Source organism: Vulpes lagopus, chromosome 11 (assembly GCF_018345385.1).
Source record: "Vulpes lagopus strain Blue_001 chromosome 11, ASM1834538v1, whole genome shotgun sequence".
Lineage (NCBI taxonomy): Eukaryota > Metazoa > Chordata > Mammalia > Carnivora > Canidae > Vulpes > Vulpes lagopus.
Genome location: NC_054834.1, coordinates 93,684,114 through 93,711,571, shown reverse-complemented (window position 1 = coordinate 93,711,571; position 27,458 = coordinate 93,684,114). Strand labels below are relative to the sequence as shown.

The window sequence follows — 27,458 nt, the reverse complement described above, 5'->3', positions numbered from 1 at the left end:
ATAAGCACAGGGTTAATTTTTATTAATTTTTAAAAAAGATTAGAGATACAGTGATCAGGAAGTAACAAGGAGGCACAAGAAAGATACTCATCTCATTTTTACCATGTAGATGTAAAATCTATTACATCCCATGTATTTTCAGTCTGGAAGTACCAACACAAAGAAGTTACTATAAAAAGAGAACATATAATTCAATACCCCTATCTAAATTTTAGTTACTTATGTATAAAAGAATATTTAAGAAACACTCAAATTATTTATGATAAATACAATATTATTAAGATTTCTGGGAAAAAGAATCACCTACCCTTGGTCCTCTTCCTTTAATTTTCCTGCCAGACCTAGTAACTAAAAGTCGCCTCTGATATGAAGCAGGCTGGGAGTTAGGTGGATTACTAGAAGGAAGCAAAGGGAAAATTAAAATATACACAATTCAGTATTACTCAGCCAACAAAAAAAAATGCAATCTTACCATTTGTAATAACGTGAATAGAACTAGAGGGTATAATGCTGTAAGTCAGAGAAAGAGTTATCATGATTTCACTTATATGTGGAAGTTAACAAGACAAAGGATCATAGGGGAAGGGAGGAAAGAATAAAATCAGATGAAATCAGAAAGGGAGACAAATTATAAGACTCTTAATAATGGGAAATAGGGATCCCTGGGTGGCGCAGCGGTTTAGCGCCTGCCTTTGGCCCAGGGCACGATCCTGGAGACCCGGGATCAAATCCCACGTCGGGCTCCCGGTGCATGGAGCCTGCTTCTCCTCTGCCTGTGTCTCTGCCTCTCTCTCTCTCTCTCTCTCTCTCTGTGACTATCATAAATAAAAAAAATTAAAAAAAAATAATGGGAAATAAATGGAGGGTTGCTAAAGGGATGGGGTAACTTGGTAATGGGCACTGAGGAGGGCGGTGCTTGATGTAATGAGCGTTGGGTGTTGTGTGCAACTGATAAATCACTATACCTCTGAAACTAATAAGATACTAATTAGATTTAAATTAAAATATTAAAACATAATATAAAATGAATCTGGAGAATTAGCTTTACTGATCTAAACTAATAAATTTAAAATCTTATACATAATCAGTGGTTTTCAATGTTATCAATTCCTAGTAGGTAGTATTTGGAAAAGTATGGGAGCATTTTTCGACTGCCAATGACTAGAGAGTGCTACTGGTACTTATTGCCACAAGTTAAGAATGCTAAAATCTTACAATGCACGAGGATGAAGAACTATTCTGCCCCAAAATGCCAGCTGTGTGCTGAGAAACACTGTTAAAAATAACCTTTCTAAAGGTGAAATTAACTTGACAGTGTTAAGGAAAATCATCATAGAAGAGCTGACAGTGTTAAGGAAAATCAACATAGCTCACCACAGGCTGTATGACACTAAGAATAATTTTAAAAGTATCTTATTTGAGGCGCGCCTGTGTGGCTTAGTTGAGCATCCAACTCTTGATTTCAGCACAGGTCGTGATCTCAGGGGCCTGGGACTGAGCCCATATTGGGATCTGCAGGGAATCTACTTGAGATTCTTTCCCTCTGCCCCTCTTCCCACTGGTGCACACACACTCTCTAAAATAAATAAATAAAATCTTTAAAAAACAAAACAACCCCCTACCATCTTATTCTAAAGTAGTTTATAATCCTATAAGCAACTGTTCACTGTTAAAAGAACTATAGAAGGGCAGCCCTGATGGCCCAGTGGTTTAGTGCCACCTGCAGCCTGGGGTGTAATCCTGGAGACCTGGGATCGAGTCCCACGTTGGGCTCCCTGCATGGAGCCTGCTTCTCCCTCTGCCTGTGTCTCTGCCTCTCTCTCTCTCTCTCTCTCTTTCTCTCTCTCTCATGAATGAATGAATAAAATCTTAAGGGAAAAAAAAAAAAAAAACTACAGAAAAGATAAGTACTGAGAAATAAGCAGACACAAGCTGATGTGAATTAGCAAAATGTTTATATCCTGGTTTACACCAAAAAAGGAAACGGTTTTCAAAAAATAATGAGTTAATATTTAATTAGTACCAACAATATTCATGTAAGTTATGTTCGAAAGTTCATTTTTAAGTAGCTCAAACATTCTCTCTGCAATAATCTATTTCCTTAAAAATATCCTTTCCTAATACTTAAGGAAAAATTAACTCAATCCAATCCATCAAAATTACCCCAAGTTTCAAATAAGTTTTGGGTTTTTGTTTTTTGTTTTAAAGATATTATTTATTCATAAGAGACACATAGAGGCAGACACAGGCAGAGGGAGAGGCAGGCTCCTTGTGGGGAACCTGATGCAAGACTCGATCCTGAACTCCAGGACCATGCCTGAGCCAAAGGCAGATAGATGCTCAACCACTGAGCCATCTAGGCGTCCCTCAAATCAGTTTTTTTTTAAGCTAAGATTTATTTTTATTTTTACTATATTGTGTAAGTATAGGGGAAAACTCAAAATTTTATTACTTTTATGCTATAACAACACATTTCTAATAATAAATAAAATGATTTCAATCTTTTTTCTACTGTTGGACATAATTATTAAAATGATTTATAAAGAACAGGCCTACTAATACTAATAATGTGAATTTATGTACAAAATTCTCAAAGAACTTGAATATGGTATCAATTTTCATTACCACAATACTATAAATCAGGCATGAAAAACAGCATTTTTGCCTATTAGACAAATTGGAAAATAAAGGTTCTTACTTGCTTATTAGTTTAATATATACAAATTACACAGTAAGATACTTAGCTTGTTTTAAATGGAATTGGTCTGAAATTGCCAAAATGCCAACAAAGGCATTTTGTGGTGCTTATTTTTCAAAAAAGTAACTTTTACTCAAAATCTGTTTGAATTCAGTTCTTTTAAGCTATGTGGTTAACAAAAAGGAGCTTTGCTAACATTATCCTATAAAAAAAGATTTCAATCTTAAGACAAAGTCATCAGTTAAATCTTGTTTAAAGTAAGTGAAGACTTAAAAGAATGTAGAACACTCTACCAGACAGACACATTAACATACCACTCTCTCTCTCTCTCTCTTTCTCTGTTTTTCCTCTCTTTTTCATCAGCTTTAGGAGGACTTTTTCTCATTAGGAATCTATTTTCAGGTATAGGAGGGATCTCTTCTGGACGGACAGTAGACTGGGGTTGTGCTTCAAGATTTTCAGTCTCACTTTCACTAGATGCACTTAACAGAAAACACACAAAACAAATTCCATTTCATTATTACGTATTATCCCAAATTTCCAATTGTTGGTATTTTCTTTATAAGATATTACAATAATATATGCCATCCTGCCCACTCCCCCACAAAGATGCATTAACACAGGGAAAATCCTCCTTCATTTCTCTGACAAACCAGCTAACCAACCCAAAACCAAAATCAATGATTTCTGTTATTACATTCTCAGAATTTTCCAATAAAATGAGTCTAAAATATGGAACTCCATAAGCCATGCACTGATAAAATACTTAAAATGTAGGCAAATAAATTAGTTGCTTTAAAGGCAATAGGTATATAATGACAAGTTTTAGTATAAGAAGATTCAGACAAAACAGAAAAATATACTGTCATTATTTGCTTTTACCCTTGTGCTTGCATAGCAACAAAGGAAATAAAGGACAAAAAAAAAAAAGCAAGAAAGACTGCTATAAAACATAAGGAAAATAAATAACCGGTTTCCTATAATTCTCGTTAACGCTAAATATTTATCTCCTATGAAACACAAACCTATAAAACCAAAGCATCATTTCACTGAGTTCAGACAAACTAAAATGAATAGTTTTGTTGAAAATGGAAATGAAAAAAAAGGAAATGAAATGTACCTAATATAGACTATAGAATAAAAATGGTCTTATACTTCATGCAAGAAAGTATTTCTCACTTTTTTAATATTGCTATACAGTTTATCCAAAATCTCAATAGATTTACTTATAAACTGAAGACAATTCAAATATAAAGCTAGTACTATAAAAGTAAAATTAAGACCTTTTCTTGCTTTTCTTTCGCTTCTTCTTTTCTTTCTTGTGTTTTCGGGAATTTTTCCTATGTTTCTTTTTTCTTTTTTTTGATTTCTCTTCAGAAGCACTTTCTGAATCAGAAGAATCAGAAGAGGACTGAGAATCACTTGAGCTATCTGAGTCACTGGATGAAGAGGAGGAGGAGGAGGATGACTTATGTCTTTTCTTTTCTTCTTTCTTAGCTTTAATAAAAAAATAAAAAAAGGTTTTGGTCAGCATTTTTTAGATAAACTTTTAAGTGAAAATTTAAATTGCTGTAGATTCTAAGTCCAATATTTAACACTTAGCTCATCCACCTATTTGAACTGAGGAGTACAGGAAAGGAGTCAAGACTTAGTCAAGACTTAGTATTAGAATCTAGATCTCTGGCTTCATGGATCAAAGTTGTATCTACTTTGCCAAATAATTTTGGAAAAGTAACAGGTAAGTCTAAGACTAAGTTGATTTTAGAAAACACTTAAATGACATTATCTAAAAAGCACAGAATTTTAGGACTCCCAGATTCAAATCTTCTTGTGGTTTTCAACTTTTTCTTATTATCAAGAATAGAGGCAGAACTGTAGGAGAGAAATAACACACACAAAAAATTATTTACATGAATGTGGAAAATAAGAAACATGACTCCACTGGCATTGGCTTATTTTCATACCTGAGCATTCTTCTAATTATTAAGAAATTTCACTTCACTGAAGAGCACTGTTACCACAGAGGGTAGTCATTTGCCAATGGTTAATAACTTTGCTACAAACAAGTTACTTCAAATTAAAATTTTATGTTAGGTTAATTAGGTAATAATTTTTAAAGGGATCCCAAAACTCAAATGCTTTAAGGACTAGGCAACTAATATAAATAAGTGAAGTATGATACAGGAATTAGGCAAAGAGAAGACAAACTGAATAGAGCTTGACTCATCAAAAGGTATTCTAATTCAAACTATGGTGGACTTAAAGTGAAATCAGAGCAGAAATAGGACAACATTGACATATGGATAACTGTAATAGACTGGAACACATCAAATATATTAGAATCCATCAGTTCATAATGTTATTGGTAAGTAAAATTTAAAGAATTTACCTGCTTTTCCTTATACAAACTGTACCACAGGCTAACCAAACAGTGGATGAAAGGAAGATGCTCTTTATCAAAAGTATTCCAGGAATAAATGAAGCAGAAATTATACAGTCAGGATATCATCATTTTGCAACTCATAATGAGGCACTGACACCAAGAGCTGCTGCACAGCACAAAAACTACCTTTGGTATGTGACTCTTGCTCCCATCAAGAAATCAATCCAAACAGCATCTGATCAACATTCTAGATCTAACTACAAGTCATATGAATAGAAGTTAAAAAGAACACATTACATAACAAAGATGCAATCAGGGTAATTCAATGTGTGCAATAGTGGGAAACAGTACAGGATAAATGACCTAGCTTGTTCAACAAATGAGTCTCAAGAATACAAAAGACATGGCAGTGGAAATCTCTTTAAAACAAAATTAAAAAAATCTTACAACCCCAATGTCTGAACCTTGGATTCAAATTAAAACATTAAAAAAGTAACATTAAACAGAAATCTGAACACTGAAAGGAATATTCAGGAATACAAGTGTGTGTGTACATATGATTACAATATTGGTTTTTTTAATAGAACCGTTTTCAAGGGACCCAAAATGAAATATTTATCAATTAAATGTTATGCCTAGAATTTGCTTCAAAATAACAAGAAGGGAGAACTGGCCAGGGTATAGGTAAAATGAGACTGGCCATGACTTAATTATTGAAGGAGGAATGAACACTTGTTTGCTTATACTATTTAAACCACTTCTGTATATGTTATTATTTTCTATGATTTAAAAAAAAATCAGAGGACAAAGAAAATACATCTTTGAACTGACTGTTGGTTGTTTACAGACCTTAACTGAAAGGGTTAACAGTTGGTTTTATAACCTTTCCTTTAGCCTCAGGAGCACCTGAGGATATGGCACTTGGCCAAATCATTTTTGAAACTCTTAACCGAAGTTATAAATAAGAGTGTGCTAATTATAAGATAAATGACAATGTGGCTGAAGTTACTATGTATTTTACCCGGGACTTGCAGTTCACTGCCAAGATTGTTTTTCTAGTACCGATGATCTCATCTAGAGAATAGGAATAAGGTATAAAACATGAGGGGGCAGAGGTGGGGAGGAGGGTGGGTGAAGAGACTCGAGGTAAGGGCTTCATCACACAGTCACGTTCCTCAAGATCATGAACATAACAAGTGTGAGATACCTGGGACATATGTAAACTCCACCTGAATATCATGAGATCTCTCTATGTTGCTGCTGTACAAACTGTACTGTTTCCGTCCTGTATCCCTTCTTAAAGGAAAATAACCTTAGTATTGAGTGAAGTCTATTTTGTCTCATGAGTCCAGCCGTTAATGTGAACCCAAGACCACTATTGTTGGTTGAGGCACAGAATGGGTATGTAAACATAAACTGAAACATCTACTTATATATACTACAAACCTGAGAGATGGGTGGGTGGGTAGGAGATAATCAAACTTAAATTAAAGGAGTAAATTAATAATGAATAACTCTAAATATGAGATCACAAAACAGGCAAGCAAAATAAAAATATTTTACATAAACACAGTAATGCTTTACTTGATTACCATGATTTACCAGATTAACAAAGCTTTATTTACCAGTTTCAACTTGTACTTTTTTGCACTGAGATTCTTTTCCATGAGAAATACATTGCAATTGGTTTCTTTAACAAATAAGCCTAATTTGCTCCCCATCAAATTTACATCAAAGGTGTCAAATGTATTAAATATATTTCAAATGACCTTTTAGTCACACATCACTTTTCAAGAAAACATTTGGGTGAAACAAAATATCACAACAATATGAAATGCCAGAGAGAGATTTATAACTACTTCTTATGGTAATATATATAATCTAAATATTAGATGACATCCAACTACAAAAGGAAAATAAACTGTGTTTTAGGAAAAATGCCTTGGAAGGGAGCTTAGAAAGTTCTAAGGTTAAAAAAGTTCCCTCTTCTGATGTTTGTCAATATTATTTTAAAAGTAACATTTAAGTTTACATGCGTGTCCTTTTCCTATGATCTGCTCAGGAAAAAAAGGGAAAAAATGAGAAAGAAATGGCAGTTAAAGTACAGAAGAGTATAAAGGCAAAAACAGAGACATAATGAAATCAGTATTAGTTCTAATAGAATGATGTATCCTGAGCCTCAAAATCTGTGTTAAACTAAATTTAAAAATAGGATTTAGGCACATTATGAATCCAACTGAAATTTTATCCTTCTCAGATAAACAAATACAAATGACCAAACCCCTGTACAGTTAAAAATCCACAGGTATTTCTGACTCCACAGAAACTTAACTACTACTGTTAACTGCTACTGTTAACTGCTAAGTTTAACCAGTAGTTAAACTTAACTACTACTTAACTGCTACTGTTGACCAGAAACCTTACCAAAAATAAAAGTCAAGCAACACATATTTTGTAGGTTATATAGATTGTACACTGCATTTTTCTTTAGAGAGAGGCGGAGAAGAGACAGAGAGAAGGGGAGTTGGAAGGGCAGAAGGAGAAAAATTTAAGCAGGCTCCACGCCCAGCATGAAGCCCAATGTGGGGCTGGATCCCTCAAACCTGAGATCATGATCTGAGTTGAAATCAAGAGTCAGATGCTTAGCCAATTGAGCCACTCAGGTGTCTCCATATACTGTATTCTTAAAATAAACTAGAGAAAAATGTTAAGAAAATCATAAGGAAGAAAAATACATTTATAGTACTGTACTGTTTATATATTTTAAAAATCCATGTACAAGTGGACTCAAGCAGTTCAAACTCGTGTGGTTCAATATGTTTAATTGAATAGTATGTATGCAACATGTATGCAACATGATGCCAGGATACAAAGATAAAGAACTGTACACAGAGTATGGGGATGTTCGATAGTAAATTTCTAAGACATGCACCTTCCTTCACAGAATTCAGAATTTGGAAAAAAAAAAAAAACCAACAAGTGTGCACTGAATAGCAAAGAACATCAGAAAATATACACTTACGTAGTAAATTTTCTAAAAACTCTGACTATAAATTATATATGGATTTAGAAGTGAGTATGGTCAATAAACACAAGAGTAGTAGAAAGGCTTTCAAGAAGTAAAGTCAGTTCCAATGTTACACAACATATATATATATTCCTGTAAATCACTATGCTGTGTATAAAAAATTACACAATAAAAACTACATGGCTTATGGGAAAAATGAGGGAAGGGGTGCAAAACTCAAAAACTTCATCAATGACATGAAAAAAGGATAGGAAACTAATAAAAATGACAGCAGATTTTTACATGTTAAGTGGTTAATACATAAATACAACAATAAATGTGGCACTTTACTTTGGAAAAAACCTGGGGTTTGCTTGTGGCAATAAATATTAGGGGGCTATAACTTGTGAGTTTGTATAAAGTAGTGGAAGGAAAGTGATCTAAAATCAGATGGAAGGTCTTAGCAGTAGATTGTGCTCTGATGTGACTCATAACACCAGTGATTAACTGTGATGGTTTAGTTGACGTTTAAGGTGTGTGTAATTTTTATGCATTCCTGTGAAGCTGTTCACCTGGATGTTATAATTTTCTGCATTCACGGTTTCTTCTAAACAAGATCATGCATAAGCAAAGGTAAAAAAGGTGTTACAGTCAAATTGTTTTCTAACATACCAACTGAATAAAACAAAAGCGTGTTTTCAAAACAAACAGTATAGCAAACCTGACTAAATTAAGATTTCATAGGGGTAGTAAAGTGGGGAGTAAGATCTGTACTTACAAATTGCTAATAAGCACTGAACAAAGTCCCTTTATAGGTGTAATTTAAGAATGAGTAGGTTGTGCACTGTTGGTGGGAATGTGAACTGGTACAGCCATTCTAGAAAACTGTGTGGAGGTTCCTCAGAGTTAAAAATAGAGCTACCCTACGACCCAGCAATTGCACTACTGGGGATTTACCCCAAAGATACAGATGCAGTGAAAAGCCGAGGCACCTGCACCCCAATGTTTATAGCAGCAATGTCCACAATAGCCAAACTGTGGAAGAAGCCTTGGTGTCCATCGAAAGATGAATGGATAAAGATGTGGTCTATTACTCAACCATTAGAAATGACGAATACCTACCATTTGCTTCAACGTGGATGGAACTAGAGGGTATTATGCTGAGTAAAGTAAGTCAATCAGAGAAAGACAATCATCATATGGTTTCACTGATATAGGGAATATAAAAAATAGTGAAAGGGATTATAGGGGAAAGGAGAGAAAATGAGTGGGAAAAATTAGAGAGGGTGACAAAACATGAGAGACTCCTAACTCTGGGAAACGAACAAGGGGTAGTAGAAGGGGAGATGGGCAGGTCGATGGGGTGACTGGGGGACAGACACTGAGGGGGGCACTTGACGGGATGAGCACTGGATGTTATATGTTGGCAAACTGAACTCCAATTAAAAAAAAAAAATCAGTAGGTTGTAACCAAGGAGGTAAAAGATCTGTACTCTGAAACTATAAAACACTGATTAAAGAAATTGAAGATGACACAAACAAATGGAAAGATATTCCAATGCTCATAGTTTGGATGAACAGATATTGTTGGGATGCCTGGGTGGCTCAGAAGTTGAGCATCTGCCTTTGGCTCAGGGTGTGATCCTAGGGTCCCAGGATCGAGTCCCACATTGGGCTTTCTGGATGGAGCCTGCTTCTCCCTCTGCCTATATCTCTGCCTCTCTCTCTCTGTCTCTCTCATGAATAAATAAAATCTTGAAAAAACAAAAAACAAAAGCCAGATATTGTTAAAATGTCCATACTACCCAAAGCAATCTACAAATTTAATGCAAATCCTATTGAAATACCAAGAACATTTCTCAAAGAACTGGAACAAACGATCTTAAAATTTGTATGGAACCGCAGAAGACCCTCAACAGTCAAAGCAATCTTGAAAAAAGGACAGAGTAGAAGGTATCACAATCTCAAACTTCGATATAAGTAATCAAAACAGTGTGGTACTGGCTTCCAAACAGACATAGAGATCAGTGGAACAGAATAGATAGTTCAGAAATAAACTCACGATTATATGGTCAATTAACCTATGACGAAGGAGGCAAGAATACGTAACAGGAAAAAGACAGTCTCTCCAACAAATGGCAATGGGAAAACTGGACAGCTACACGTAAAAGAATGAAACCTACAACTTTCTAACACCATACACAAAAGTAAAATCAGATTAAGGATCTAAATATGAGTTCTGAAACCATAAAAATCCCAGAAGAGAGGACAAGTAGTAATTTATCTGACAGCTGCAGCATCATTTTTCTAGATATGTCTCCAGAGGCAAGGGAAACAAAAGCAAAAATAAACTATTGGGATTCCCTCAAAATATAAAGCTTCTGTACAGCAAAGGAAACAATCAACAAAACTAAAAGGCAACCCACTGAATGGGAGAAGATATTTGCAAATGACATATCTAATAAAGGGTTAGTTCCCAAAATATATAAAAGAACTTATACAACTCAGCACCAAAAAAACCCCAAATAATCCAATTAAAATTGGGCAGAAGAGAGCAACAGACACATCTCCAAAGAAGGCATCCAGATGGCAAATAAACACATGAAAAGATACTCAACATCATTTATCACCAGGGAAATGCAAATCAAAATCACAATGAGCTATCATTTCAGACCTGTTACAATGACTAAAATCAAAACCACAAGAAAAAGTGTTGGTGAGCATATGGAGAAAAAAGAACCCTCACGCACTGCTGGGGAGAATGCAAATTGTTGTAGCCACTCTGGAAAACAGTATGAGGTTCCTGAAAAAGTTGAAAACAGAGCCACCCTATGACCCAGCAACTGCACTACTGAGTATTGACCCCAAAGATACAAATGTAGTCATCCAAAGGAGCACCTGCACCCCAATGTTTATAGAAGTAATGTCCACAATTGCCAACTATGGTAAGAGCCCAGATACCCACTGACAGACAGACGAATGGATAAAAAAGATAAATGGATAAAAAAGAATGGATAGAATGGATAAAAAAGGTGTGTGTCTACACTTATATATGTGTGTATATATATGTGTATATATACACATGTACACACACACATAAATGGACTACTACTACTCAGCCATCAAAAAAAAATCTTGCATTTGCAACAACGTGGATGGAACTAGATGATATTATGTTAAGCAAAAGAAGTCAGAGAAAGACAATTATCATAGGATCTCACTCATTTGTAGAATTTCAGATACAAAACAGAAGATGACAGGGGAAGATAGGAAAAAAATAAAATGAGACAAAATCAGGGAGACAAACCATAAGAGATTTTTAATCTTAGGAAACAAACTGGGGGTTGCTGGAGGGGAAGACGGTGGAGAAATGGGGTAACTGGATGACAGACGTTAAGGAGGGCATGCGATGAGCACTGCGTATTATATAATGCGAATCACTGACCTCTACCTCTGAAACCAATAATACATTGTATGTTAATTAGCTGAATTTAAATTTTAAAAAAGGTTTAAAACTTAAAAATGGAATTATGACATGATCCAGTATTTCTGGACAAATACAGTACTGTGTATTTATCCCCCAAACACAAAAACACTGATTCAAAAAGATATATGCACCCCTGTTTGTCGCAGTATTACTTAAAATAGTGAAATTATGGAAGTAGCCCAAGTGTCCATTGATAGATGAATGGACAAAGATGTGGCATATATGCAATGGACCGAGCCGTAAGAAAGAATGAAATCTTGCCTTCTGCAACACAGATGGATCTATAGGGTATAATCCTAGGTGAAAAAAGTCCGTGAAAGACAAATCATGTGATTTCACTCATGTAGAATTTAAGAAACAAAACAAATGGACAAAGAAAAACAGGAAACCAAAAAAATCCCCCCTTTTAACTATAAAGGACAAACTGATGGTTACCACATTGGGGAGGTGGGATGGGTGAAAGGGATTTGAACACTTATCATGATGAGCACTGAGTAATGTATAGAGTTATTAAATCACTACAGTGTACATCTGAAACTAATAGGATATTGTATGTCAATTACACTGGAATTAAAATCAATCAAATGGCTAAAGGAATTTCTCCAAAGAGAAAGGCAATAATAGAAGGTGGCTTGGAATTTCAGGAAGAAAAAAACCAATAGAATGGGTAAAAGATAAGGGATAAAGGAATAAAATCAGTTTATATACAGGGATGCCTGGGTGGCTCACTTGGCTAAGTGTCCAACTCTTGGTTTGGGCTCAGGTCATGATCCCAGGGTCGTGAGATAGAGCCTAGAGTATGCTTGAAGATTTTCTCCTTCTGCCCCCCCCCCCACCAACTCTCATGCTCTAAAATTAATAAATCTTAAAAAAAAAAAGATACTAACATCAAACATCTTAGAGAAATGTCGATTAAAACTATCTGGGAGCATGTCAATGGAGGGGACATACTCAACCACAGAAACTCACGTCTGAGTGGCCAGTTCTCTATAGTTCTCTCCTATCTCCTTTTCTGTCTAAGGTGGTTTTCATTAAATGCAGCACTTGATTAGCAGATGTTTGATTTTTTTTTTTTTTTAACAACACTAACTTGTGGCCTCTTTGTGCAACTGGAAATGTCCTTTTGAATAAATAAAACTTGGTGGTCTTGTCTTAAAAAAAAAAAAAAAAAAAACTAGCTGGGAAAAACCCCCGCTTAGTATTAGGCTGGCAGAGATTAAAGAGTTTGACAATAGATGGCTTTGCAAAGTATATAAGGGGAATTTATTTTTTTATATTCAATGGCAGTGTCTACCAAAATTACAAATGAATTTTTAATCTATTAATTCCATTTTAAGAATCTGACCAAAATTCCATACGTTTTGAATGATACACAAAATGTAGGAATGAAAACTGATGGGCAAACTGGAAAGAGCCTTTTCATTAATGACCCTTTGTGGCCTCTGAATGTCAAACCAAATGAATATATTAAATTTTAAAAACTGTAGATACTGGGGTGCCTGGGTGACTCAGTTGGGATTAAGCCTCCGCCTGGCTTCTGCTCAGTGGGGAACCTGCTTTTCCTTCTCCCTCTGCCCCTCCCCTTCACTCAAGCTCTCTCTCAAATAAATAAAATCTTACAAAAAATAAAAAAAATTGTAGATATTTTAAAACTTCCAAGTACAGCAATAATGTTTTTCATCAAAAAAACCAAAAAAACAAAAAACCTCCTATATTGCATAACTACTTACACAAAATTTGTTCCAAAGTATCTGTAACATTTAAGTATCCTTATGATAAAATCAAACACTACTAAAAACAAAACTACAAAGCAAGTTGAAAATCATAATGGATGAAAAGAAATTACAAAGAGTTACACTTTCAACTTCAGGGCCATTTCTGGATAATTATTTTTTAGATTATATAGTTTGCTTACCATCAGGTAAAAGAATTTCCCAAACCTATTCATGGACTTTTTTGGGGGGTTGGGGTAGGGTGTAATCTCATTAATTAGGCATTGCCTCTACCAGTATGATATGAAGGTAAAAAAATAAGCTCCAGAACATTTTTCTTGTAAAAATCTCAGGTAAAAAAAATCCTCCCTTATTCATTTTTATTTGATATCTATAGATTTTACACCAATGAATTTCATGTGAAACCTTTATATTAATGGAACTTTCTAGGGAATCATCAAATAAGATCTGAAATAAAGAACACAACTACTCCCAAAATAGGTCTCCATTAGATATTTTCATTTCATATTACTGGTCTTATCTTCTAAACAGTTTCTAAGTTTAATAACCCACCACTTTCCAGTAAAAGTGCCATCACCTCTGCTCTTCATTCCAGGTTAAGGGAAATGAATGGGATTCTGTTGCCATATACATGAGTCTCTGGTGTTCTTTACAGTCTCCTGAGTGTGTAAGATTCCCTAGCTGCTTCCCGAACTCTGTTGTGTATTGCGAGGCAAGGTTTCCAACTACACGTATGCAAAATTTCTGCTCATATAACTATTTGTTGTTGTGTTGCCACAACTCAGCACTTGTGTTTCTGTAATATAGCAGCAGTAGCCCTGTCTCTTGTTGCAAGGTATACAGACCTCTATTTTAACAACTCCAGCAAACTCTGAAGAGACCAGAATGACCTGAGGTCATGCCAACTCCTGAAAAACCAGTAAGTACCTTGACCAAGGAAGGTAGTGGTTTCATTCTCTGGTGGTCTGTGTTCTATCCTCCACTCTACCATGACAGCCTCTACAGAAATGCACTTTTTACTAGCCTCCAGTGTTCCATTTCTGCATCTGTTGGAAGGTTCTTCTCCTTGACTGTGAACCTTCTCAGACATATTCAAATAGTTACAAAAGGCAGAACTTCCAAACTTGCAACAGCAAAAGGAAAAAGGCCCAAGATTGCCCAGACTCACCAAGACCATATACAGGTGGGCCCAGACAGTCAGAATTCTTCAGAAGTCTTTTTGTTTTCGTTCAGGAAGTTAGAAAAAGAAAAGAAAGATTCTGTATTTATTTCTTTTTAAACTGGGGTGTAAATCTCTCAAACAAGGTTTTAAATATAATGATGATGAACACCACAGTGTTGCCCAAAATTTTGTTTCTAACTTAAAACTATAAGGAGGCCAACAAATATAAATTGGATGTGAGACACAACTCTGCCTAAGAAGACTATATAGATACATGACAAAATCCATTCTCACCAATGTCCTGAATGGTAAAGGACTGTAGGGTAACAGGTTCCAAACTATGTGACCTCAAATATAAAGATCTTTTCTTATTTTGACAGTATGGTCCAGACAGAACAGAGTAGACATGGAAGCTGAGGCTCAAAACAAATCTGACCTTTTCAGGAACTCCTGGGCAGACACTAATAAAGGGCCAAATGTTCCCCCTCAACTGTTGAAACAGGTAAGGGCAAGATGTGCTTCCTTAGCAAGAGTCTGAGGAACACACACTAAAAGTTGCTACATCAACTTTCAGCACAACTTCCTGGTCATAATGGCATTGGCAAAATTAGCATTTATCTCTACAACTGGAAATACTTTATAAAAACATAAAAAACAACATATAAAGAGTGACACTCACTCACTTTTTCATTCTTTCAAGCAAATATTCAAACACTGACCTTTTATTACCAAAATTTATTAGAGAATCTATGATAACTGCTTATGGCTTAAAATGTATATTTTTTATTAAACTAATTTCTTTCTAAATATGTAAACCACAATATCCTCAACTTTTATAAGTAGAGTAGATCCTAACATAAGAGATCTTATAGCCTACAAAATATAAGGAAAAAAACCCTGATTTTTAGTAGAGAATAAAAGATAAAGATTTCCTAGATGATGAGGGAAGAAATAATGCCTTAAATGAAAATATTCCAATTGTATTAACAATACTCTGAAGAATTAACTATCAGGTTTCAGGGTCTAAAACTTGTAAACATCAATACAGATTGCTTTTTAGTTTAGTTTTTTTTCTTTTTTTTTAATATAAGTTATTCAGTAACACCTCATTCTTTACTGGATCCTCACAAACATAAAGCATACACTATACCTGTTGTTTGTATATAAAGATAGATAGCCCGGCTCATGAACACAAAGAAGTTACATAAACACTCCCATTATGCTGCAGCATATTCCTGCAATGGTTTACAAGGTATATAGGTATTCGAGGTATATATTTACAAGGTATATATTCGATATGACAGAGAAGAAAATGAAATCATCAGAATCAAAGTGGAATACAGAAACAGAAAATTAAGAATAGCTTTCTCTAGGATATCTTAGGTCTTTTAAAATTAAAACAAATGTGCATATTTCTAAATGATACAAAGAAATCAGTATACCTGAAACTTGAGAACAGAATGTTCTACTTAGGACAATTTTGAAAGGAATGTTAAAGACTTTAATGAGTTAGCAATACATAATAGAAAAAGCTCTAGATCTGGAGCCAACAAGCTTCAGTTTGAAACTTAGCTTCCTGATGTGGTAAATAACTTAATCTTCTTGAATACCTTCATCTGTAAAATGGGGGAAATACTACAGGGTTATTGAGGATCAGAAAAGATTACAGATGACTCTCACATTTGTCAGACACGAAAAACTAAATATTGGTATTATTATTCTCTAGACTAGTAAGAAGGGGAAGAAGTGTCCATTTATTATTTTGTTTTCTCCACAGGTAATCTCATCCTATTACTTTTAGAGTAACAGACCCAATATCTGTAATAAATGATAACAGTTACATATTTCACATAGACGATATAAACAAAACAATCACTTAAAACAAAGTTCTTACCATTCATATAATATCATATCAAACTACTGGTCATGTTAACTTAAAATATTCTGGTCTAAGTAAAGAAGTTTCTCAAATATGCCAGATGCTTCTGAATCTTAGTAGAGCATGAAGGGAAAATAATTTATTCCATTAAGTTTCTTAGTCTCTGTCATTCTTTTAAATTGTCACCCTCCCCCTCACCGTGTCTTTCTCTAGAAGAGTATTTCTTTACCATGCTATTTAGAGAACTACCATTAAAAAGAAAACAAAATTAAAAAAAAAAAAAAGAAAACAAAAAACAAAGTGGAAGAAGGATAAATTACAGCAAATAACAATTAAGTGATTTCATGGTAAATGAAAAGTGTGAAGATAAAACACATTTAAAAACACAAATGCCTCATATTTATATTCACATTAGTATAAATTTCATGCCAACTATTTGTTTGTTTTGTATGCATAAGTTTTATCAGAAATATGTACTTGTTCTTACCTTTAGATTTGGGAATTAGCTCTCCACAACTGAGTATCCGCACCTCAGCAAATGGTTTGCTAGCTGCATCTGTTTTCTGGTTTTCTATTTCTCTCACAACTTCTTGACCAGATATCACTTGCCCAAAAACAACATGATGCCTAGAAAGTCAATTAAAGATGATCAAATAAAAGCTTTTAATTTTAACATTAATTTAAAGTGGTCATAAAATAAATTTAAATAATCTTTACCCATCTAAATGAGGCGTTGGCTTCGTTGTTCTTTGGAAGTCATCAGATAGAAGAATAAAAACAAAGTCAGAGAAAAACAAAGTTAGCATCTCTAAAAAGGAAAAGAAAATAACTGCATTGGAAACAAAGCTGCAAACAAAGAAAGCATATGCTATTTTAACATAATAGAATCTTAATATATTAATCTTAAGTAGAACAGAAATAATGCTAGATGCTTTCTACATAATATAGTTTCAAAAACTTATTCTGATCATAAAGGTAATACCTAATCATCGTTGAAAAATTACGTATAATTAAAGTTGACATTTTGGTGTTATTTCTATCCATCTGTCTCTTGCATATGACTGGGCTTTTATTGAATATTCATAGGTGTATAAAAGTTTTATGGTTGTATAATGTTCTATTGTATGGACAGACCATAATTTATCAAAAGATTCCACCAGTTTAAGGGTGTAACAATAGGGCTTTTCAATCTTAACATTTTAAACAGTTAAAAGCACCAGTCAACCCCTTATCCATGTTTTGCTTTCCACCATTTCAGTGATCCACAGTCAAAACAGCAGTCAATTACAGTCCAGAAGCACACAATCCTCCAACTCACATACTGTCAGTTCAATAATAGCTAATACTACATCACAAAACCTGTTATTTACCTCACTTTATCAGGTAAGCATTTTACCATTTCACATCATCACAAGGATGAGAACAGTACAGTAAGATAGTTGGATAGAGACCACATTCATGTAACTTTTATTACAGTGTATTATTATAATTGTCGTATTTGATTGCTATTGTTCATCTCTTACTATCCCTAATTTATAAATTAAACTTTTACCTAGAAACGTGTGTATGTGTGTATGTGTGTATATATATATATATATATATATATATATATATATGAAAAACACATATGAAAAAACAATATATATAGAGTTCAGTATTATCTGCAGTTTCAGGCATCCACAGTGGGGGGGGTGGGGGGGTGGGTGTGATCCTGAAACGTACCCCCTATGGGTAATGTTCAGATGGCCCTCAGACATGTTCTGGTAGACCAGAACAGAAATGGTCCTTATAGTGTTTATAAAATTTTCAATTAGCTGCCAATACTCAAAATTTTGGATACTTTCATATAAAAATCCAGATTTCAGACCTTTATGGAAAGCTGGAAGGTGGGCACACGGCAAGAATGGGTCAGGTTGATTATCTTTGTCTTTTTAATACAACAATTAATAGTTTGGATTCTGGTCCCAACAGCTTTTTTGCTTGTTATTGCCTAAGACCTAAAGACTTTGAGCTTTTTACCCCAGTAAACAAACTACACAATGAAGCAAAGATCTGGATTAAAACTTTAGACAAAACTCAAAATAAGCAAAAAGTCCCACAAATTATGTAATTTTTAAAAATTCTATCTTGCCACTCCACAGCAACCTTAAAGCTATGTAGTTAAGAAGACTGGTATTTGAGTAGCTATGAAGACATACTGGCATAACAAACTGAAGATAGGCATTGTGTATCATTTATTATTTAAAAGAACTTACCAAAAAGGTGTTAGAAATTTGGAGGAAGGAACACAATTTAAGCTAACCTTTGGTTAAAGCCCACACAACACTAATGAAAAGAATGCAAACATGTACATGTAATTTTATAAGTTTTTAAAATTTTTAAGTTTTTAAAACTAACCTATTGTTGTTTTCTGACTGCAGTTATGCTCATGTGAACTTGCTTAAACCATCTAGAGATGTAAAAACCTTTGTGTATACCATATATGTATTTATATTACATGTTATTCAACATTATATGTATAATTTGCATCTAGATTTAGTCATTTCTCACTTGACAGATACTGTATTTGCCAAATTCACTTACTCACTAGAATTTATTTTATTTATTTATTTTTTTAAAGATTTTATTTATTTATTCATGAGAGACACAGGCAGAGGGAGAAGCAGGCTCCATGCAGGGAGCCTGACGAGGGACTTGATCCTGAGTCTCCAGGATCCTGCCCTGGGCCAAAGGCAGTGCTAAACTGCTGAGCCACCGGGCTACCCTGCTCACTAGAATTTATTTATAACCCCTGTTTCCATGGTCATTCTCAGATTGGTAAAAAAAAAAAAGGTATTGATGAACTCTTATACAGTGCTGGTAGGAGTGTAAAATGATACAATCACTGTGGAAAAACAGTTTAGTGCTTCCTCACAGAACTATAGAATTACCATTTGATCTAGCATTTCCACTCTTTGGTATATACATACCTAAAATTGAGAAGGGACTCAAACAAATATGGATATGCCAATGTTTACTATAGCATTATTCATAATAGCCAAAAGGTGGAAATGCAAATGTCTACCAGCAGATGTATATGGATAAACTAAATGTGGTATGTACATATAATGGAGTGATATCCGGCCATAAAAAGGAATGAAGTCCTGATATATGCTACAACAAACATGGCTGAACCTTGAAAACATGCTAAATGAAATAAGCTTGACAGAGAATATTGTATGATTCTGCTTATATATCTATAAGGCAAATTTATAAAGACAAAATAAAAGAGGTTACCGGGGCTGAGGGTAAAAAGAAAGGAGTTAGTTTCTGGGACAATGAAATAGTTTTGGATACAGTGGTAACAGCTATACTGTATTCTGAATATAATCAATACCATTAAGTCATACACTTAAAAATGGTTACTGGAAAATTCTGCATCATATATATTGCCACAATTAAAAACATTTTATGATTAAAAACTGATGTTTTCTCCTTTATTTTTTTTTTAATTTTTTTTTTAAGATTTATTTATTTATTTATTCATGGGAGACACAGAGAGAGGCAGAGACACAGGCAGAGGGAGAGCAGGGAGATGCAGGGAGCCGGATGCTGGGACCTGATCCTGGATCCCAGGATCATGTCCTGAGCCAAAGGTAGACGCCTAACTGCTGAGCCACCCAGGTGTCCCAAGTTTTCTCCTTTAAAAATAATGAAACACAGAAATTAAGGAAACGTTGCCTAGAAATTAAGAGAAATAAGGAAAAATCAACATACAGAGGGAAGATTCTGAAAATATACATGAAGGATAACATCAACTTAATGGAGAGGTTTTAGCACAGGAAGGATTTTGCTTTTAAAAAAAGGAAAATAAATGATAATACTAAGTGTTGTTGAGAATCTGGTAACACTGGTATTTTGCATACTGCTGATATCACAGTAGCAATATACAAGGAAAGGCTTAAAAATGTATAAATAGGGATGCCTGGGTGGCTCAGGCAGTTAAGGGTCTGCCTTCAGCTTAGTCATAATCCCAGAGTCCTGGGATCAAGCCCTGTGTCTGGCTCCCTGCTCAGCATGTGGGTGTGGGGAGGGTGGTTCTGCTTCTCCCTTTCCTTCTGCTCCTCCTCCCTGCTTGTGTTCTCTCTCAAAAATAAATAAAATCTTTTAAAAAAATGTGTAAACATTTCACTAAGTAAACTCCTAGCAACTTATTTAAAATAAGGCATAGTACATTCAATGAATTTACATATAGCTATTAAAATGCTAATTAGTACTTAGTGATGTGCCAAGAATTATACTGCATCCAAAAGTTGATTAGGGAGTACATACAGTATTTAGGTTACATTTTTATTGCAGAGAAAGATGCTCTGGGGATGGGAATGTTTTTCTTCTTTTTATCTGTGTTCTATTTTTTTCTATAACTAACATGATACAAATGGTTTTTATTTTAAAAATCAGAATGACCTGGGACGTCTGGATGGCTCAGCAGGTGAGCATCTGCCTTTGGCTTAGGGCATGATCCTGGGATCCAGGATCGAGTCCCACATCGGGCTCCTTGCATGGAGCCTGCTTCTCCCTCTGCCTGTGTCTCTCCCCACCCCCCCTCCCTGGCTCTTATGAATAAATAAATAAAAACCTTGAAAAAAACTCAGAAAGACCCCTACATAGCCATTGGTTGAATGAACTAGATAGAGTATACTCACACAATAAAGTAATATGCAGCTGCAAAAACAAATAAAAAGGGTCTACATGAACTGATTTGGAGTGATTTCTAGGATATACTGCTAAGTGAAAAGAACAAAACACTGTATACATTATATGCTATCTACTGTATAAGAAAGAAAGGAGGGGATCCCTGGGTGGCGCAGCGGTTTGGCGCCTGCCTTTGGCCCAGGGCGCGATCCTGGAGACCCAGGATCGAATCCCACATCAGGCTCCCGGTGCATGGAGCCTGCTTCTCCCTCCGCCTGTGTCTCTGCCTCTCTCTCTCTCTCTGTGACTATCATAAATAAATAAAAATTAAAAAATTAAAAAAAAAAAAAGAAAGAAAGGAAAAAAAGAAAATATATATGTATTTGTGCTCATTTTTATAAAAAGAAATACAGGAAGATAAACCAGAAACTAATGAGGTGGGAAACTAAAATGGATGGGTGGGAAAAGGATGAAAAAATGGGATTGGCAATGGGATAAAGAATTAGGTGGGAGTAATACTGTAAGGTATTCTTTTTGACTCATATAATGTTTAATAAACAAAAACAACAAATCAAAACAAGGTGAGACAATAAAATATAAACAAATGAACCTAACATATTTTGAGTCACAAAACCACAAAAAATTCACACCAAAATGTACTAATCCAACTCACTTTTAAACAGTTGTTTTAACTATATACCCTCAATCTAAAACAAAAATAACTATAAGTAAACAGTAACTCTAGTAAGGTTATTTTTCACAGTAGCCTAGAACGGTGATTTTTTATTCTAGAATTCAGCAAACGGGCAGAAATTTGGAAGATAATGAGAGCCAAGTTTCTCACTGTTGAAGAAGGGAGTTACAAATAGTAAACACTGGAATAATCCATATGGTGCTTACAGATTATGTTCTTCTGAGAGTAAAAGAGTTTAAGGCTATTGAGGAGTATCCATTGGACATGATAAAAAATATGCATAGTTAACAAGAGCTCTGATCAAAATTTTTTGGTGTCATAATTGGAAAGCATTGAGAGTACTAACTTTGCAACTAGAAACAAATTTTAGTGAGTACATGAATTCACAAATACAGAATCTTTGAATAATGAGGATCAATTGTATTTTATTCTTTGTAATCGAGTAATTTATAAAGAGATACTCTGTAAATGTTATTAAATTTTCCCTCAAAATAGATAATTCTTTCCTCAATCACTACTGAGATGACTGAAAACTGGTGACTTTTCTATCATTCTTCTTCTATTTATTAGCTATGTTCTATTAAAAATAGGTTTTTCTTCTCCCTTGTTATTTATTCATTTATTATTTATATGTGTATAGGCTCTTGGATTTCTATTTTATTTGCTAATCTAATACTATCATTATTTATTTTGATGCTCAAGTTGTCCTAATCTGGCCAGGGGAACCTCACCCCTTCAGGCTGGCTCCTGTGTCCTTTTGACAAGTACTCATCATTTTGATAGTTTAGCAGTACGGCTCAATTTCCCTTTCAACAATTTTCCCCCCTTAAAAATTCATTGTCCTCCTTCCTTCAAAAATTTTCCCCATTATGGATCACTATTTATTAGCAATCAATGAGAAATGATGCACCAAAAAAGAGATATTTTAAATGATCACAGCACAGATACTTACATGAAGAACTGTGAACCATTTGTATCCTTCCCTCTGTTGGCCATAGACAAGAGAAATTCTTTGTTGTGTTTAACAGCAAAACTCTCATCTACAGAAAAGCAAAGTTTTCAGTTATGTTATAGGAATAACCTTCCCCAAAATTTCATTTTCACTTTGTTACCTCCTTTATTCATATGTATTCTTTAGCACCAGACAAAATTTAGTCAGGTTAAAAGAAGAAAGAATTAAATATTAACCAATTCCCTCTCCCATTTTTTTAGATTAAAGTATTTCTAATTTTCAATCCCTTGCTATAAATCCAAATACTATTATCAAACCCCTTTCTTTCCTTCTGCATTTGTCTTTTGTTTTTTGGGGGGTGGGGGTAAAAAACAACACAACTGTCTTTGATTACTCAGACAAAAAACAAAATGTTCCTTAAAAAGCAAGAGAAAGAAACCAAACAGGATTCTTTTACAGTTGATCTGTTTCATTTCTAAGCACAAAAAGGCACATCTACTATTTTAAGCAGAGAAAGGGACTCATTAACTTAATCTCTGCCACAGCATCATTTATTGTAGAGAGTAGCTTGCCTTCCAATTTTGGATTAGAATATAAGAACAACACAACTGGAATGTGAAATAAAATTTCACTTAATCCCTAAAGTGATTATTTCCACATTCACATGTTTGTAGTCTTTCTTTTTTTTTTTGCTTGTAGTCTTTCAAATGATCTTCACACAAATAAAAAATTCCAAAGAGAAAACTTACAGTTGAGAAAAACATTATATTAAAGAGATTTAATGGACCCACTGAACATGTGGATATTTTTACTATGAAATACTGTTAAATCTCTTTTAATAAAAATTAAGATTAAGCTATGCAAGTTCCTATCCTAGCACTATATTTCTAAGAGTTTAATTCTAGATCATTGCAACCCTTCAAATAATATGATGTATTAATGTCCTTAGCACACAAAAAAATCCTATCTCTACTAAAAGTCTATCACGTAAAATTTTTCACAAGAAAATTAACTTTCAGATTCATTGAATGTAGCTGGATATTAGTATAATGAATCTTATTGATTCAATAGAGAAAAATAAAATAACAGAAAAAAACATTAAAAACACAATTTAAATAAAAAAATTTTTACCTTCAAAAAATCCACCATAAATAGATTCCCCTCCTCGTCCATTTCCTAAGAATGAAAAACATGGGACTCTTGAACTCTTAAGACAATAATCTCTTTGAAGGTACCCCCCTAAACAAAATACTTCTTAAAAAGTAGATGTTCAAATGACTTCAAATCAAAAATACTCAAAGGTTCAAAACAAATCATAAGATTAATTTAAAGTCAATATTGTCAAGACCTCAAATTAGTTTCTTTTCCCTATGATACAACAGTAAAAATGTGGCAAAACCTAAGATACATGGAAAAAAGAACATTCAGTTTCTAATAATTATGTAGGTCTCTGAACAAAGACTAGATTTTTTCAGTGTCTATAAAAATAGTTTGTTTTATAATTTGAAAGTATAGATAAAAACATATCTAACTTTAAGATCTATTATCTTTAACAAAGCATGCATGATTTTCTTTCGTGGGAATCAAAGTCTTACCTTCACTGAAGTCACCACCTTGAACCATAAAATCCTTGACAACTCTGTGAAAAAGACAACTCTTATAATGTAATGGCTTCTGAGTTGATTTCCCCGTCCCCTTTTCACCTACAGAGAAGAAAAATTAGTAGGCCATTTAGTAGAAAGGAAATCAAGGAAGCAGTATTAAAGCAAAATTAATGACAGAAGCTTATCTCTGTAAAATACACATCTCTTAAATTATGTAGACGCCTTTATAAATTTTCACTCCCCTCAGGAATCTTTTTAAAATTCATTTAAAAATCATTAATGTTTTTCTGGAGAGTACAGAAATGTAGAAACCAATCTCAGATAAAAGCCCAATACAAGCAATATTTCTAAAAATTACTTCCACCCCATTGGGTGCCTAAGTGGCTCAGTCAGTTAAGCACCCGACTCTTGGTTTCAGCTCAGGGCGTGACTTTAGGGTCATGGGATCAAACCCCACATTGGGCGCTTCCCCCCCCCCCACCCTGCCTTGGGGCAGCCCGGGTGACTCAGCGGTTTAGCACTGCCTTCAACCCAGGGCCTGATCCTGGAGATTCGGGATCCAGTCCCACATCGGGCTCCCTGCATGGAGCCTGCTTCTCCCTCTGCCTGTGTCTCTGCCTCTCTACCTCTCTGTCTGTCTCTCATGAATAAATAATAAGATAAAATAAATAAAATAAAATAAAATAAAATAAAGATTCTCTCCCCCTGCCCCCCATCCCTCTTGTGCTCCAAATAAATAAATAAATATTACTTTCACAACTTGGTCCATGGTACATAATCTGCATGAGGAAAATTAAAATGTTAAATTAAAAAATTGAAACCACAGTCAAAAGGGGCTACTATTAGGCCAACTAAAAATGTCAACAAACCTGTACAAAGACAACGAAAGTTCTCGCATGTTTTGGGGCACACATCAGAAAATAATTCAAAGACAACTCTTCCAGCTGAAAAAGAAGAAAGCAAGTGTATACTTTACTAACTTAAAATACTAAATATTCATTTATAAATGTTACAAAGGAACATTAATTTTCTTACCAGGTTGATTATTAATGGCAATGTCAAAAAAACATCGAGGACGCTGAACCTTTATTCCCATGGCTTCAGTATTTCAACCTATGAATAAAATACAGTTTCAGGCAAACAGGCCAAAACTGCAGAAACTTTTTATAAATTTCTGGAGGAAAAAATTCTATAACATGAACTAGAGGGACGCCTGGGTGGCTCAGTGGTTGAGCGTCTGCCTTTGGCTCAGGGCGTGATCCTGGGGTCCCGAGATCGAGTCCTACATTGGGCTCCCTGCATGGAACCTGCTTCTCCCTCTGCCTGTGTCTCTGCCTCTCTGTGTCTCTCATGAATAAATAAATAAATTCTTAAAAAAAAAAAAACATAAACTAGAAATATAATTTGAACTTCTTTTGATATTTACTTCAATGACATAAAGAACATGCATTTTTTTGGGGGAGGGATTAAATTGCATTTTGTGAAACAGAAAAGACAAGACAAAAAACCTTAGCCATAATATAATATTTTATTTTAACCACCAAATATAGATTGCCACCTAAACAGAAAATTATATTAAGTCTGTATGATTAGTTAACTCAACAAGCAGATTACCTTTAAATAGAGAAAAATCAAGGGCAGACTAATCCAATCCTTTCACTCCTTGAAAACGAAAAGGAGAGTTTTAATTAGAATAATGTTTTAAAAAGAAAAACATTAAAATTCTTGAAAAATACCACCCAAAAATTGAGGAAGAAAGTGAGATCTTTTTACAATAGTAATAAATGGTAGGTTTGCATTCTGAGTAAAATCACATTACATATGAGCCTTTACTGATATGCTAGTGTAGACACAAAAAGTACCAACAGGTGAGATACTCTATAAACACTTTCATCTAATAGCACATAGCTATTACTGAACATTCTTTTGGTAAGGCATTTATCTGAAGGACTTATCCTCCTTTCAATCATGATATCTGGTGGGGAATGACAGGGTAAGGTAAAGAGCAGAAGAAACAAAGTTACTTAGTTTAAATAGCAACCAAAAAAATGGACTATAAAAATGAAAATTTCATCTGCTCAGAACAGAGACTGAAATGCATATGCTTTTCTGAAAATTATCATATCTAAGCTGGTAGCTCTGCAAGCAGTGTGATATTTTAGGTCCAGTGAAGCTGTGAAAAATCTATATTCTCCATATTAAAGAGATTCCTCTCTTTACCCATTTGTAAAGATATCTGTAGATTCACTGGATACAGTGTGTACTTTACCCAGATTCCCCGCAATGATAACATTTTAGAAAACTGTTATATAATAGCACAACTGTAGCATAAAAGCACAACAATGTTGATACAATCCTTTATCCCATTCACATTTCCTGGTTTAGTAAAACTGGTACTTATCTGTGTGCTTGTATAATTATTTAGTTCTACACAATTTCATCACACATGTAGGTTTATATATCACCATCCCTTATCAATTTTACACAACCCACAAACCACAAGTCAGAATACTCAACTTTGCCCAAATCACCAGCAATTTGAAAAATGCAGATATATACTCATTCATTTAATGCTGATTATGTAAATTAGGGATGAAATTATGTAAAAGATTATATTGCATTCAAATTCAGCCTAAGTGTTGGTATGTTCACTTTTGGCATTAGTGTATGAGAAAGGGGAGAAAATATCATTTTCTCATGACTTCATTTATTATTTCTAATAAATATAATGGATACTAAATGTTTCACAAAACACACACAAAAAAGCTAAACTTTCCATCCTCCAGTGGCCTAGACTTCTTGAAAACAAGAAAAAAACTTAGCAATTTTATTATCTTGCCAAGTTTGTTGCACTGTTTTTACTTGTATAGAATCTCAATTCCTGCACATGTGAAATTGAGAATATGTTGAATCCATAAATCTCAGGAAATTATTTTAAATACTACTTAGTACCTGACTATCCTTTATCTTCTAAATAATTTTTGTAGGCCTTAAATTCTCTACTTTTAGGGATAGAGAAGAAGAGAGTTTAATGATTTATTTTCCTCCAATAAAACTTCTATAGCTACTTAGCTACTTATTTAATCACAATACCTCAGGTGGAGATTTCTATTCTTACACGAGTACAATATACTACACTATTCTTTTTTTTATACACTATTCTTACAATGAGTACTATAACATAG

The 27,458-nt window shown here is 34.3% G+C and overlaps 1 protein-coding gene across 1 annotated transcript in view; it reads right to left on the bottom strand.

Moving 5' to 3' along the window:
• The window catches only part of PPIG (peptidylprolyl isomerase G), a 57,818-nt gene that overhangs the window by 14,702 nt on the left and 15,658 nt on the right, over positions 1–27,458 (bottom strand). The window contains exons 2-12 of the mRNA XM_041773715.1: positions 25,888–25,935; positions 25,309–25,386; positions 25,143–25,217; positions 24,265–24,372; positions 23,801–23,845; positions 22,670–22,757; positions 17,067–17,096; positions 16,837–16,976; positions 3,982–4,195; positions 3,013–3,180; positions 308–395 (exon numbers count right to left, since the gene is read on the bottom strand). Of these exons, the coding sequence (XP_041629649.1) occupies positions 308–395; positions 3,013–3,180; positions 3,982–4,195; positions 16,837–16,976; positions 17,067–17,096; positions 22,670–22,757; positions 23,801–23,845; positions 24,265–24,372; positions 25,143–25,217; positions 25,309–25,369 (1,017 nt within the window). The 5' untranslated portion in view covers positions 25,370–25,386; positions 25,888–25,935. The remainder of the gene's footprint in view (positions 1–307; positions 396–3,012; positions 3,181–3,981; positions 4,196–16,836; positions 16,977–17,066; positions 17,097–22,669; positions 22,758–23,800; positions 23,846–24,264; positions 24,373–25,142; positions 25,218–25,308; positions 25,387–25,887; positions 25,936–27,458) is intronic.